Raw genomic sequence first — 16341 nt, 5'->3', positions numbered from 1 at the left:
TAAACACTTCTCTGATTAAAAACAAAAAAAAATGTAGAACGAAGCCATTAACTTTGCCCATTTGGAAACTGTTCAGAATTGTTCATTCTTTTAAAAAAATCAGTTTAACCTTTTCTATGATTCAAGATGAGATCAGATTTCAAGGTCTTGCAATTTTACACAGGATGAATGCTCTGTCTTTTTATATGTTATATTAAATGTTTGAAAATGGGTATGGTGAATGATACTTATTTCAGTTTGAAAACCTTGACGTGCATTTAACAGTATTTTACTTTTATGTAGGTTCTTCTAAAGAAGGAGGAGCTGGAGCTGTGGATGAAGATGACTTTATTAAGGCATTTACAGATGTTCCTACTGTACAGGTAAGCTGCTATGCATGCTCATTTTTGTTTTCAGAAATATGCTATTTGCAAAACTATGTGTGAGCTTACATTTTAAATTTCTTTTAGAATATTACAGTCTTTCTTCCAATTATTAGTTACGAAACAGCCTCTCTTTTTTTACTTTCTTACTGATTATAGTCACTAAAATCGTTTTCTTAATTTTTAATTTTAATTTTTAAGCTTTTCTTAATCTTTTCTAAGGAACTACTGAAAATAGTTGTATTTATTTTTTAATTCTGGTAGTAAGAGGTTGCCATAAGGTTTGGAAAATTTAGTATTGCAATTTCTTGGGATAATCAATTAATAATAACACAGGCAAATAAATTAAAAAGCAAGAATAGTATTTTTCAAATGTGAGTGTCTGAATTCTAATGAAGTGTGTCTGGCATAAATGTACTCATCTCTAGCAATACTTAAAAAAAAAAAAACTAGGGCTTTATTTTAATACTAATGAAACCTATTAGATGCTGAGTTCTTATTTCAAAGGTCAGATTTTAATTTTTATTCTTTTTAATTGGAAATTATGTGGGAATTACATGTTTGGCACTTTTACACAGTTGCGTCACCTAAGATGTTTGTATTTTCAAAGATGTACTTTGGAAAAGTTTTCCTGGAGCTGCTGAGGTGTGGAAGACTATTGTAAACTCACTGTCAGCCACAGTTCTCAAATGCCAGGACTTCTTATGACTCTTTTCATGATGCACACTTTTGCTTTATTTTTATTTCCCAAGATGATAGTATAGGTGTTTGCTAGATCTCCTTCTGTTGGCAGAAATACTTTGTGTTTATGAAGGAACACTTTATGGTTCCTGTCACATTGAGCAAATCTTTGTCTCTACACTGTAAGAACTTTGTTTCTTTTTTGTCTCTCTGAACTGTTAGGAATTCTTTGGAGGGCAGATACACAAAACCCTTATTATTGCTTATCTCCATTGTGTTGAACAGAGCCATATTCCACAGCATAGAAAATGTACTGCCTGTAATTTGATGCTTTAATTAATTTGCAGTCCCAAGCAGGGACTAATCACTCAAGTTGGTTAATAATACTGTGAGAAGAAAAGTGGGATAACTGCATGTTGTTGACCAGTACGTGTGATCTTCTGTCTGACAGTGCTAGATGATCTAGAAGTATGTCATTCCTACGTTGCAAGAGGTAGAGAAAAAAGACCCATTTGTTCTTAGTAATCTGACCTAAGTTGAGGTAGGAAGGCAGGGGAGAAATCTGTATCTGACCCCCAGATAACTTGTATTTTCAAGTCCAAGCATGTGGCATAGACCTACTGGCCAGGCAAAATAAATAATTTTTAGTATCCTTAAGAATAAGGGTTTCCCGTTGTCCAACTTGATGTTTCTACAGTCTCTGACATTTCAAAAAGAAGGCAGATTCTGTGGCAGAAGGAGGCAGACCATGTTAACTATTAAGGGGAGAAATTTCTTTACTAAATTTTGTGAAGAAAAAACATTTATCACCTGAAATTTGTCAGCTTATTCTGAAAGCAAAGGAGATTTGTCAGATAGAAGAGGGAGTTCTTTGTACGTTATTGGGCCCATTTCTGTGTCTGTCTTCATTACGTTTATGTGTATTTTACTTGTCTCTTCAGTGAAACTAAGGGAGAGAACTATATTATGGAAATGTGGATCTGATTTGAAGCAAAGATTCAGTGTCTGTATTAATCAAGTCAATCTAGATCACTTACAGTGTATGTTTAAAAACCTCCAGTGGTGGATCTGCTTTTCTAGTGACCTGTTCCAATTACTGTGCTCATCATTAATATTTTAGAGACATCATATTGTTTGCTCTAATTTGTGTTTGTGTTTTTAATTTTTCTGTCTTTGATATTGCACTTACCTTTATTGATGTGTGTGCATGTTGCCGTCTAATGGATGAAGGCCATTTATGAAGAACATAAATGATTTTGAGATATAGTCTCAAAGGTCTTTGTGCTAAAAAGAAATTCTTTATTTGCTGTACTGCAGAGATGGGACAATGCCTCAATATTTAATATTATAGCCATAATGTTTTTACAAGTTTGTTTTTTCACTTATGTTTAAATTGAAGAAAAAAATTCTGTGTTCAGGTTATTAGGACTAACACTCATTAATAGCCAGAATGTTTTTCAAAACAAATCTAATTGCTTTTGCAAAAGTCTGGTGTGGGAACTTATAAACAAAAATGCATTACATCATTGACTTCAAAACACAAAGTTTCATCTTGGCCTTATAAAAACATAATTAAGGACACACAAAAAAATTAAAATACCTTTTATTTCTCTGAAACTAATGGAAGTATGGAGAGCCTTCAGTTTGGGATATTTTCAGTGGAATTATAGTTTTAATTTCATGACAAGATAAAATTATGCCATTTACTAAATTCCTGCTTACAATGCCGGTTTGAATTACCAAAATTACGTAGGTCCAATTCCATGTATTCTGGGTAATTAAAGAAAAAAATTAAACTCTTTGCCTAGGCATGCACGTAGGGCTAATTTAAACCACTGTGCATGTAGATTCTGTGTTTGTCTATTGCCTAGCACAGTATTGTCCTGTGGCAATAACTACAACCCACAGACACTGATAATACATCAGTTGACATCAAAAGTCCTATTTTTCGGTGTCCACTCAATGAGACAGAGCTTTTGAAAGATATTTGTAGCTTAAACTTCGTTTGAGATTCTGGTCAAAGCTTGTGCCAGAGTTAAACAGATCTCATAGTTAGCTGCCACCAAAAGGTATGATTCTGCTTCCCTTCCTGTTGTACTTCACTTCTTTGTTGGTGTAGTTGCTGAGTTGACAGAGAAATTTTTGCCTTTCTTTTAACAGGGTTAGCTTTCTGTCAGTTAATGCGAGGTGGATGATGGTGAAGGTGGAGCGTCTGAGGAGCCTGAATTGTATCATAGCTTTCAATGACATTAGGGTGACTTTAATATGAAATTACATCTTTAATTAACCACTGACCACTCCTTTCTTTTAAAAGAGAACTAAAAATTTCCTTTTGATAAAGCAAGTTTAATTTGATAAAGTGGCTTACCGAGAAACATGTAATATTTATTTTTAGCAGTATACCTGTGGAATTAGCGTTAGAGTAAATGTGTAATAAGTATTCTACACTACCCATATACAAAAGTGTATTAAATGGTGATACGAAAACATTTTTGGTTTTGTGGGTAGAGGAGTAGAAATTCTGTTACACTTGGACCCACTGTTTTCCCACTGTTGTTAAATCTTTCACTTTTTAAGTAAATTGTGTATCAAATGTTTACTGATTTCTAATGAAGAAGAAAACAATAATTGTGAAGAATTGTTTTGTTTCCTTTGTTAAGGAAGCAATCTGTCCCCTGTACAGAATTGTAGAGTTCCTTCCATGGTGTACCCTGAGAAAGCTTACACAGCTGTGTGGTGATAGAAATGTCAATTCTGTGGCTAAAGCATATTCAGAAACAAATTGTTTCCTGCATGACAGTGAAGCTGCCTAGATGATCTAACTCTTCTGTGTCTATTTTGGTTCCTGTACTACTTATGCTACAAACCAAATATTCAGATGGCTTAGGGCCTGGATGTCTTTCCCCTTGCAGCTGGAAGTATAGAGGCCCCCTCAACCATGTTCTGTTATTAAAACATTGGAGGAAAAGTAGGAGGCAGTGAAGAGTCCAGGTTCCATTTCTACTGCAAGTTAAATTCATTTGATGTAGCTAGGGATATCAAAAGCTAGTCTTTGTTTGTAAGGACTCTTACAGTAATTTCAAGTTGTCCAGGAAAACAAGATTTTTTGCAGAAAATATGGATTCAACTTAACTGAAGAACAGAAGAGAGACATTCCCAAATATTTTTGCAAAAAAATTGAAAGACACAGAGCACTGTGCTCGAGAGACCATTGTCAAAGCTCTTTGGCAGTTTATGTGAAGCAAGGTGTCCTAACCACTGGTCCTTCTTTCTTCTGCATACTCTGCTCTCACATACACTAAAATTCTATCTTGGACTCTTCTGGTAGTTTTCATTGGAATAAGGAGTGAGCATCAGGTGCCTAAACATATGCAGTACTGTCACCTTAGGTGCTATGTAAGATACCACACTGGCGTCCAGCTGCTGCTGGAGAAAGGCATGAGTCTCCCTTAAGTCCGGCATCGTCTCTGCCAACCACGTGCGGATGTTTCACATGCAACTCAGATGGCACTAGATGCCTGTGCATAGGCAGCTGAGCTGAGCCCACTTTGGGGGCTTTCCAAGAAATAGGAAATTTTTGGCTGCAAATACCTTGTTGACAAAATTAATACCAGATCAAGGTGCTGGTTAGTAATTTGCTTCATGTCCTCTTCAACTTGTACTCCATTGGTATGTGGCAGCGGGGGGAAAAAAAATTTCAAATTTTGCATATTCAGTGGAAGCAGAAAAGAGCATCCTATGGCTGATGTCCATGAGAGTTAAAGGGAAATCAGTTTGTTTCCAACAAGTATCATTCAGTTTTATTATTTCCAGACTTTAATCCTTTTATTTTAATAGTGAGTAGGAAAATGAAATCGAATTGCAATAATGTGTCGACATATTATTTAAAAGTTCCACTAAAATGTTGAATAATAATTAAAAAAAAAGATAGTTAATGAAACTCTAGATATGGTTAGATAATTGGAAAGGAAAAATGAGATACTGAGGAAAATTTTGATTCTTCAGCCTTTTCTAATGAATGTGCATTACTCAGTGATACCCTCAAAGATTTGCTATAAAATGCAGTTATACCTGTTGTGCATATGTGGTTCTGTGGAAGCCTTAGGGGAAGATTCTTCAGAATTGTAATTTTGTTTTTGACCTAAAGCTAGTTTCCTTCATCGGGTAAACTGGAATATTAACGATATAGCTATTTTGTTTTTAATATTTCAGATCTATTCTAGTCGAGAACTTGAAGAAACGTTAAACAAAATCAGGGAAATCCTCTCAGATGACAAACATGATTGGGATCAACGAACTAACGCGGTAAACATTTTTATCTGATTTCAGGTTTGGGTGGGTGTATTTTATAAAACACAAGTAAGTAGTTGTTTTAAAACATTTTTCTTAAGTAACACAGTTCAGATAATCAAAGAAACTTTCATTCTAGATTTCTAAATTTTGAGTTTCCATGTATCAAATCATTTTGGAATAAGCTTGAAAAAAATATTTTAAAAATGCTAAAATATACTTTTGGGTTTTTTTTTTTTTTTTTTAAAGTGGTAGCTTTTCCAAAAGCTATTTTACATGTTTCCGTTGGCATCTATGCAAAAAACGTTCTGCAGGTTAACTACAAGCATTGATACTTCTTATGTGTTCCTGTGATAAATCTCACTCACATGATTAAAATGTATATGTGTATGTGCCATTTGGATTTTTTATCAGGTTTGTGGTATCTGAGTAGAAGTTTGGAAACCTTTGTATGAACAGAATTATGCATTTGTGTATCTGGAGACTAGGCTCTGAGACTTTCTAGCTCTAGAATTTAATTAATAGAATTTCTTGCAGGTTTTTTTAGTGTTCCCATATATTTCAAAATGGTACGTTGTTTTAATTTCAGTATTGTTGATTGAGATAGTTTTCATCTTTTGTAATTTGCCTTTTATCGAGACAGTTACACTTTAATGCTGTTAGCACAGCTATCTCAAGAACTCTTTCAAATCTTTTGACACCAGAGAAAGGCATACGTTTCAGGTGCTTACATATATTTTTCACAATTAAGTGGATACTGTTTCTATTTAGAAATGCGTATTGGTAGTTTGCGAAACTAAATGACTTAAACTTGTTTTAGCTCAGGAAAGTTCGGTCATTGCTTGTTGCTGGAGCTGCACAGTATGATGGATTTTTTCAGCATTTGCGGTTGTTGGATGGTGCTTTCAAGCTGTCGGCCAAGGATCTCAGATCTCAGGTGGTTAGAGAAGCTTGCATTACTGTAGCGTAAGTATAGCTTATGTCCATTCATGTGCGTTGCTTGATTTTTGTGTGAACTTGAATTTAAGATGCTTTGAGCGTTGCAGGAAAGGCTGTGTTTTTGGATTGTTGTATGCTATAACTGGCTAAAGAGTGAAGTCAGGCTCTGAAGCTGTAGAGGCAAAGAAGAAACATTTTACATGAATTTTTTCTTTTAGGTAATAAATATATTGATATTCCTGTAAAATACTATATTTGAAGAACAAATTGCCATCATTAGACTGAGCACTTAACACAAGTTAATACAAATTGCTGTAAATGCTCTTTCTTACTAGCTTGAGGGTCAGTCTTGGAAGCATGTAGAAGTTTTGCCTGCATTATAAAAATATAAAATCTCAAGCATTAACCTTTTTCCTTAAGATTTTAGCTTAACGTACTTGCAAAGCATATTGAAAAGTAGAAATATTGTGATACTGTATTTGAACATGACAATTTCAGGCTTTCAAATTGTGGTTATTTTTCATTATGAAATTAATAAATAAAAAAAATGTCCCACAAATCTAGCATTTCCAATGAGACAAGGATTTGGAAATCATGAAATTAAGAAATTCTGTTGTTTGGAAAACTAAATCTGTAAAATGTACAATGAATTGTGTTATTTTAAGACTAATAAATAAATTTTTATTAACTGGTTTTATTTCTTTTTCCTAAATAGCCATCTTTCGACTGTTTTGGGAAACAAGTTTGATCATGGCGCTGAAGCTATTGTGCCTACTCTTTTTAATCTGGTTCCCAACAGCGCTAAAGTAATGGCAACTTCTGGGTGTGCAGCCATTAGATTTATTATTCGGGTAGGTGTTCCTCTCTTATTTTGCTTGCTGGAAATATTCAGGTTATGAGTCTTAGCAGAGATATTACCAGTTCTCAGATATAATTAGGATTTAGTTAACCATTCTTTAAAATGTTTTTATTCAACAATGGAGAAGTAATTTTTTGGACGGGAGGGCAAGTATTACCTATTATTGATACCAATCAGCAACGTTATCCTGATAAAGGTGGTGGAACAGGTCTGAAAAGCTAGTGTGTTTTTGTTATTTTTGTAGTGTGTAAATTGTCAAAAGGCGAGTGTATTTCAAAGGTTATCTGCCTTTTTGCAAAAGGCAAAGTAAGTAAATAGTCAACAGGCTAGTAATGTATTCTTTAAAAGAGCATTTCTTTTCTGTCATGCGTGTGTGTGTATACACGCACACTCACCCAGTCATGCTTGAAACCAGGAGCTCATGACAGAATGCCGAAGAGATCAAACATGTGTGGATCAATTCAGAGGGACAGGTTCATGGAAGAGAAGTCCAAATTTAAATCTCTGCTGTGAGAGCATTTTAAGTTGCTGACCACCTAAAGCAGGGAAGAGAAATACTACATGCTGGACCTGTTTTTAATTTCTGTTCATAAGCATCTATTACTGACCAGGGCCTGAAACAAGATATTTGTCTAGACTTTTAGGACCTGCACTGACATTTTTTGTTTCAAATAGATCCGGGGTTGCCTGTAGTTTTACACTAAAACCTGTGTGATGTTCTCTAGTACTTAATGCTGGGCACTTACTGCTATTCACTGTGATCTCATCCACACTCATAATTTTGTAAATTGTTAGAAACCTAAGTAGTTTAATCATTTGTGCGTTTTATTGCTATCTTCAGTATGTTCAGTACTTATCATTCTATCTAACTATGTTTCTAAGAGTGTGCTCTGAGACTTTCTACGTTGCCTTTGCATCAGCCGCACTGTACTGCGTGTATTTTCCCCGCAGTCCTACAATGCACTGTGAGATGGCTCATGGCACACAGTTGAGAGAGGAGGAGGGAGTACACCCTTATGTAGTATGATTAAAGTTGTAAAAGAAAAGTATCATTTGCAGTAGTATTAGACAAGCTCAGATTTGTGAGAAAAATAACCCCTGTCTCATTGCTTATAGGAGCCAAATCAAGCACCAGAATAGAAAAGCAGCATGAAGTAAAATTCACTGATTGTATTCAGCTGGCTTTATTGGTTCACTTTAGTTGAGGAAGAGCCTACATGCCAGCTATAGCTGCCCTGATTTTGTTTAAATTTCTGTTACTCTTAGCTGTAATTTAATGTAATAGATAGGATTTTCTGGCTTCCATGCTTCAAATACCAAACAAATAAATGGGTTATGCAAGGTGTTCTGACAATCAGAAGATTCACGGTTTTAATAGAAACAGAAAGAAATGAATTCCAGAGTCAAAGGCAATGCACAATTAGGGTTTGTCAAGGGAAGTGTGTGATCAGTCAGATATTTAGAGCCCAAATTCATTATGGCTTTTTGGAGTCAGAGCTATGCTTATGAACTCCTACCGGAAAGCACTGACCAGTTCACCAGAACCACCAGCCAGTTCAGATCCTGATGCTTTAGTGTCTTACTGCTGAGAGAGAGAGTTCACTGAAAAAGAGGGAGATTGTGTTAAGCAGTTTATCTTTCAGTGATCTTGAAGAGCTCCAGCTCATCTTTGCCTCTTTATTGGATTTCACATTTCTTTTCCAGGTAGTTTTTCAAAAGTACGATGTAGGTGGCTCCAAAGATTTGGAACATACAGGTTTCTCCATCTGTAAAAGTGCTGTATTCTTTCCTCCATGTTTGCTTATTGTGCACTTTCTGGCAGTCATGTGCCCCTTTTAAATTTGAAAATAGTATAAAATACAAATAAAAAACTGTTTATCAGTAGGAAAAAGTATAACTGTTAGGCTGTTCTGGATTTTTGGATTCATTCCCTCCTAATTCTGAAGTTGGCAGTACTCTGAAAGCTGATAATTGTCTTTTTGCTTTGGGTGGTTTGTGTGTTTATATCCTGTAACAATAATACAAGGAAAACATACGATACATGAGATACTAAGAATTGTTTAGTACTGTAATCTTTAAGCAGTCTGGTTTTTTTATACTTTACTATTTCATGCTGTGTTGGGGACTGTTTTGAAGTTTATGTAATGTGTTTAATCAGGAAAGGAATAAATGAACTGAAAATGGATTTGTTGAACCATGTAACTATTACTGGGAATTAAAATGGTATTACTTTGTGTCCACAGTTAGTTAAGATAAGTAAGGCTGCTTTAATTCTGAATAAAAATATTGCATAGGGATTTAATGTAGTTTGCCTTACCACTTTAAATGGTAATTCGAGGGTTTTCTTTGAGTCTTCCCATGGGGATATAGTAGGTGTTTTCATATAGATTCTATAAGTAAGTTTGCTTTTATATGGATTACATATCATGCATTTATTTTATTGACTTTTTTTGCATTAAAAGCAATTTAGTCTTTCCAGCACTAGCTATCCCTATTGGTTGATCCCTAAAAGAATGCTCACAGTTTTAGATTGATAGTTTGCTTTTTGCTCTATGACCCAGTTTTTGACTGATATAGCTATTGCTTTTTTTCTTTCTTTTTTTTTTTTTTTCCTGAGATGAAACTGAAATAATATCAGTTTAGAACTCCTGAGGAAGCAGGGTTTCCTGAGCTTCCATTTGTGACTTCTGATAGCTAAATACTGTGTATCACAAGATAGTTATTGATGGCATCAAAAGTGCTTTTATTTTTCTTTTTAAGAAAATCAAACAAAATTCATATGCTAGTAGTAGCCATCTCCATTTAATAATAATCTGCATTTAGTTTCAGTACACATTGTACATGATATTGTCATTTTTATTATGTTGCTAACTTTGGATTAATTAGTACAGTAAAAATTCAGGAATGCTTTTGTCACTAACTGCTTTGTCCAATTTTTTTCAGCATACCCATGTGCCCAGACTTATACCTTTAATAACAAGCAACTGTACCTCAAAATCAGTTGCAGTTAGAAGGTTAGTATATTCTAAATAGCAAATTTTTAAATCGTTGCTTTTTAAATGTGATGATGTTATGAATACATGAAACTATTATCTAGTAAGCTACAAAAATGAATTTCAGCAATGTTATTCACCTGGGTGCTGTTGAGGAACAGTTTTTTCTGACATACAGGGAGGACCTACATTGTATCCTTCTGCAGAATTTATTCTAATTTAAAATATTTAACACTTGTTGAAGGAATACTTTCTGATTTAAAACCAGAAGTAAAAGCAGCTGTAGTTAAATCCATGTTTGTCTAGCTAATGAGAATAAATAACATGGGTATTGAGATGTGTTTGTGTGCGTGATACAGGAGTGCCTGTCTCTGCAAAGAACCAGCCTGAGCCTGTTAGCTTCAGTTAGCGTCAGCCCCGACAGGCCTAGTGAGATGAACTCCCATAGAAGCACTACAGCTTACTGCATGCAGTGTTTGCCAGTGTGTTGTGCTTTCCATTCCAGAAGGACTTCCCAACTCTTGTACAGTGTGGTTTGAATGAAAGGAGCTAGGCTATGTCCGATACTGTGCCCAAAATAATAATACCGGGGAGTGTGGCATTGAGGGAGTGGCTGTTAGCTTGGGTAGGCATGGTAGATCAGGCTGTTGCTGTGTTGGACAGCTGAGGTGCATCTTCAGCATGCTGAGGTTCCAAGAACAGGATTCTTGGATGCTTGGATTAGCTCTTGGTGAAGTCATTCAGGGTCTGACAGTGTTGCTTTCTGCACAGAATCTCACAAAAGCAGTTAGGCTGTTTCTGGACCCAAGTTAGCCCTGGAAGCTGTATAGCTATGTATATGTAAGAGATAGTCAAGCACCTAAACTATTTACTCAGTTGAGGCCAAGTTGTTTTTGCATCCAAAGCAAGCATAATCTGAGCCAAGGTTATACTGACTTCTCACAACTTATGGTTTGACTGCAAGACAATATACACTTGTCCTCTGCCTTCACTTCCCATAGCTTTGCGAAGCAGCCATTAGACTTTGGGTAGTTTTGCTGCTGCAGTTTACAGTCTAGTGAGCAACAATGAAGGTGGCCAAAACTGCATTGTTTTCATACCGATTCCATTACTTTGTAAAGACAAGGCAAAAACTAAATCATTTGTAATCGTGAAGAAACTTCTTAAGCCTTTTCGGTTTTTTGCCATGTTTTATAGGTGTCCAAAGGCTTTGGGTAAAGCAGATATGAAAACTTCAGAACAGGTCAAAGATGCAACAAAATCAGAGAAAGTAGTAGTCCCAGACAAAGAGTAGAGACCACTACCTTTCTGAAGACTTGATACCTACACCTTTCTAATCTATGTCAGTTTGATTTGTTTGCCAGCATCTAGCTTCAGACATAATTTCAAAGTATGCTTTTTGCTAATTGGTGTCTGCTAAATTGTCAAGAATTCTGAATTTATTATAAATATAATTACATAGATTGTTTTGTACAGTGCCAGCAAATCTTTGACTACTTTCTGTATACATGGCCTTGTATTAATGGTCTTGCATTTTCTCTTATGAAAGGATGAGGGTAGAATCTGGGAAAAAAGTAAGTGCTATAAAATCATTTTTGGGTGACTTCATAGTTGAATTTTTAAAGTAGTCTTTTTTTGCTTATTAAGATTTTATAGTAATTATATTTCCATGTAATTTTTAAGCTTTGTTAATATTTGTCTGATACTTCGGGGTTAACAAAACTAATATAGCATATGTTCAATAACATCACTTAATAGGTAGAAGCACATACATTTTTTGAAGTTCAGGATTAGTTAGCTTACATATTCACTTTGTGTACAGAGTTTGTAAATTTTGCAATAAGCAGACCAGCGTCCTGATTTGGCAAATAAGTATACTTTTATGTATTTGTTTCCCACAGGGGGAAGGAATGAAGTTACTGTTAATTCCACAAATATATTAGAGAAACAAGTACTAATTATAACCTTCTATCCTGTCTTTTTAGGCGCTCTTTCGAATTTTTAGACCTGTTGTTACAAGAGTGGCAAACACATTCACTGGAAAGGTATGGGTAAATGTACTTTTTTCCAACTATAAGCTATTAATAATTTTTTAAATTAACTGTTAATGAACAGAGTGATATTGTTATGATATTAAATGATTTAATATAGAAATTCTTGTCTAATATAAAGAAAATTGGAACCTTCTGTCCGAGTGAGTAAATGTGTTAGCCAGTTTCGAGCCTTTGGTATGAAAATACACAACCATATATTACTTTCCGTGAACACACATGTAATATACCAGGTGGTCTGAATCAGTTTGCCACAAAGTTGAGCTTAAAAAATATTTCATAGTGATGCATGATTTGCCATAAACTCTTTGGAGTCTCGCTATGCAAGCTTATAGAATTTTTTTCCCATCGGTAATGGCTTGTGTAGATTTTTTTAGTACTACAGATTTCTCTTTTCTACTCAATTGTCTATTTTCGTGAAAACTGTAAGGAGTAGAATATCTCAAAGCAATTGGAATCTGTTTTTAAAGGACATAAATAAAATCTACTAAACTGAATGCTAAGTGGTCACAATCACACTATTAAAACTACCTCTCAAATTTTGTGCTCTAATACAAGTAAATGGTACTGTGAAGAGTGTTAGCCCTATTTCACATATGAGGCACTTGACATGAAGACATGAACTGATTTTTCTATACAGTCACAGTCTATAGCCGAACTGGGAACTGAACTTAGCAGCTGCAACACTAGGCTGATACTGAAAATCCTAGATCATTCTTACCTAACATTGTAATGATATGCTGTGGGCAGCAATATTTTTCATTTTTGACTGCTAGGACTGTGTTTTGAGTAAATAATCATTCTGAAAGCATTGTTATACTGTATATTGCTATATTGTTTTCTTCAGTGACTGGTTACTGCAAATGAATATTAAAATGTGTATGTGTGTTTACATATATTTAGAATTACAAAGAACAAGCTTAAGAGTTATTTAAACTTTTTATTTGCTAAAGATGCAAAAAAGTGTGTGTTATCTTGTTTTATAGCACCTCTTGCTCCTGATTGGCTTTAAAATTAAGTTATTTCTAACAAACTCTACCTACCTTGATGATAGGCTTTACTTTCCCAGAAAACATAAATTCCCCATTCTTCTACAGAAGGTGCAGTTATGTCATCAGTGTACTTAAGCATTTACTTCATATCTTGGAAAAAACTCACTGTGTGGGCTGTCTTTTACTTAGAAAAATATTAATTGATGAGTAAAACTTCTTTTAGAATTGAATTTGGAGTGGTAAAAAGTAGTATGAAGAATGTCTGTCTTCTAGGCATGCAGCTGTCTTGGTTGAAACGATCAAGAAGGGTATTCATGATGCTGATGCAGAGGCAAGAGTGGAGGCAAGAAAGTAAGTTTTGACTGTACTTATTGCTCTGAAAAATGGCAGATTTTATATGAGGGATAGAAGGGGTTAAGTGGTGTAATGTACATCAGCTATAGTTAGCTGCTCACCTCTGAAGAAGAAGGCACACATTAAGTAGAAAATTAATGTTTCTGTTTTCTGAGTCTTGAATTAACATTGTATTTGTACTGGAAAAGAACAGTTTTAAAGGTTGGGGTAATTAATAATGTTTCAGAAAGTTTGAGGATTCTAGTGAAAGAGGAGTGATAAAGGTTGATATTAATATATAATAATCATTCACTTTTTCCATGAATCAAGTCTTTGAACAACTACAGTACTTTCACTGATGAGCAGGCCAGAAAAGAATTTCTCTTGCTTCCCTACAGGAGCAAGTACTAACACTTAGTAAGTAAACTTGAGAATTTCAGAGGACAGAAAGACTAAGTCATTTTGAAAAAATCAATTGAGTCAATTAAGCTGGTTTCTTTTATGACCTGGTGAGTGTATTGTGTGGAACCTGTTTCTGCTCTGGGTTCCTTTCTCTACCATCCCAGGTTCATTCTGCAATCTTTCACTTCCTGACTCTATATTTTTAAGAAAAACCTAGAGCAATTACGTTTGGTTATTCTTTTATTTTGCAGGGCTTATCTGGGTCTTAGAAATCACTTTCCTAGTGAAGCGGAGACTCTGTACAATTCTCTTGAGCCACCCTATCAAAGAAGCCTCCAGACCTACTTGAAGAATTCTGGCAGTGTAACATCTCTCCCTCAGTCAGACAGGTCATCCTCCAGTTCACAGGAGAGCCTCAAGTAAGAGTCACTTAACTGTTCGAATCTGACCAAGTACAAAACGTGTCTCAAAAGCACATGAGCTAGGCTCCTGTGGTGTGCAGAAAAGCTGCAGTTGTACTTCTGTCACTTTTAATAGTCACATTCTTAAAATTCTTTTATTGTGCTCTGCTACATGACAGTGTTACTCTAGCAAGGTGGAAAATAATGGCATATATGAACTTGAATTTAGCAGACTGTGCTTACTCATCTGTTTGTTCCTTTCTAGCCTCTGTTGCACCAAAGGATCTTTAAGGTTTGTGTATTGAAGTATTGTCACTTGTCCAACAGCATGGTAAAAGAAGTAAGTTTAGGAAAATTATGGTACACTGCTTTTCATCTCTTCCCTCTGGAAGTATGACAAAGAGACATTGACAATGAAATTCATTCAGATCAGAGGTCATTTTTATTTTGTCTTCACAGTATTGGGTATTTCATGACGGCTGGTTACTAGAGGGTGGGCCTGCTCTGTAGGCAATAGTGTGTTAAAATACGTTGACAGTCTTGAGCTGATTAGATTAAAGCTTGCTTCAGTACCAGTAGCAAAAGAAATCGACTGGCTTTTTTAGTAGAAATGTAAAGCTGGGAGTAGTAGTGTATGGTGATTTTTATCCTTTAAATTATAGAAGGGACCCTCAAAGTATGTAAAATTCCAATTTCAGTTCAAATGCTTCATTTCCAAAGCAAGAGAACTTGATGTTTGCTCACTTTTGGTTTGAAAGCAAAGACTGCTTCCAGCATGTTCAAAGTTAAATTTATTTTGGCTGGCACCTTAAATACCAGTGGCTTTCCCTCTTCTATGTCAAATCCTGTCTTCAGTGTTATATTTGTAATTATAAAAGCATTTTAAGTAGTTTTTGTAATGTAGGTTTTTGCTAGCAATTCATTTTCCGCTAACAGATGTTTATTCAGAGATTAATTACTCTTGCTTAAATTAATTCAATCTCTATTTCCTACTTAGAAATCAAAAGTCTGTTAATGAGTTACTAATAACAATGCTAAAAACTAAATTACAGAGAAATTAGAATCTTACAGTATTAACTCCTTAGATAAGTGTTACTCCCTGTGTTACAAGATGTGTAACTTGCCAGTTGTTTGAAAGTAAACAATGCAGAATGGGAGGGATAAAATAAGAGATAAGCAAAAGAAATCTGATACTGGCAGTAATTAACTTTTTAACTGAGTTTTCACTAATTTTGCATTTAGGTGCATCTTCTTTTTCCTGTGTTACCCTCAATTTCTTTTTCTGGCTTCTACAATAGATGCTGAGTTCTCCCTGCCTGTATTAGAGTAGGAAATAAGGGTGCTCAGTTTTTTTGTTGTTTGTTTGTTTGAACATCTGATCTGCTATGGTTTTTGACACTCTGAACTTGCAAATCTTACAGATCCATTGATCAAAGTGGTTTTAGTGCACTATGATTTTTGTTATAAGGCTGAGAAAGATTATTATCATCAGTCCAGCCAAAAGCAGTTGAGCCTAAACCATATCCATCCTTCATGGTCTATAATTAGACCTCTGAGTTTAAAAAAACAAAGCAAAAAAACAAAACAAAAAAACCCCCCAAAACCCAACTGCTTTTTACCTTTTAAATAAAAAGCAAAGGAGTTATTGAAGTTTGCTGCTTCTTGATCATTATTCATATCATTATGGAAGTTCTGCGAGGAGCTTCTTAAATCTAGAAAGAAACTGACTTCTTTTAGTGAGATCCCTTCAGAGTCTGAGATAGTGCAAAAGTACCAATCAAGTTGTTCTGAGGGTACCCTTGTCTGATTGACTTCTGTGACTTTGGCCACTTCCATGTGGTAACAATGGTATTTTAAGTGGGGATGGAAGAAGGAAATGTGGTGATTTGTGCCTGCAAAACAAGCTCTTGAATGAAATGTCGTTCACAGTAGATTGTGCAAGTGCTGAAATTGTAACGGTGTTTTCTGAGCCTTCTGTTTGGTGCTTGTTGTAAGGTCAGCACGTGCCCGAGAGATCTGCCTGGGCATACTGGACTTA

General features: G+C 35.1%; 1 protein-coding gene across 27 annotated transcripts in view; it reads left to right on the top strand.

The window, feature by feature from the left end:
* Positions 1 to 16341, top strand: part of CLASP2 (cytoplasmic linker associated protein 2) — a 151273-nt gene that overhangs the window by 77172 nt on the left and 57760 nt on the right. For all 27 annotated transcript variants that reach the window (XM_064506461.1, XM_064506459.1, XM_064506473.1 and 24 more), the window contains 8 exons: positions 283 to 362; positions 5256 to 5348; positions 6154 to 6299; positions 6988 to 7123; positions 10075 to 10145; positions 12110 to 12169; positions 13441 to 13518; positions 14154 to 14321. In XM_064506461.1, coding sequence (XP_064362531.1) covers positions 283 to 362; positions 5256 to 5348; positions 6154 to 6299; positions 6988 to 7123; positions 10075 to 10145; positions 12110 to 12169; positions 13441 to 13518; positions 14154 to 14321 — 832 coding nt within the window. The remainder of the gene's footprint in view (positions 1 to 282; positions 363 to 5255; positions 5349 to 6153; positions 6300 to 6987; positions 7124 to 10074; positions 10146 to 12109; positions 12170 to 13440; positions 13519 to 14153; positions 14322 to 16341) is intronic.

The sequence above is a fragment of the Dromaius novaehollandiae genome, chromosome 2 (genome assembly GCF_036370855.1).
Source record: "Dromaius novaehollandiae isolate bDroNov1 chromosome 2, bDroNov1.hap1, whole genome shotgun sequence".
Lineage (NCBI taxonomy): Eukaryota > Metazoa > Chordata > Aves > Casuariiformes > Dromaiidae > Dromaius > Dromaius novaehollandiae.
Note: the sequence above shows the minus strand (reverse complement) of the source record. Positions and strands in the feature narration are given on the sequence as shown.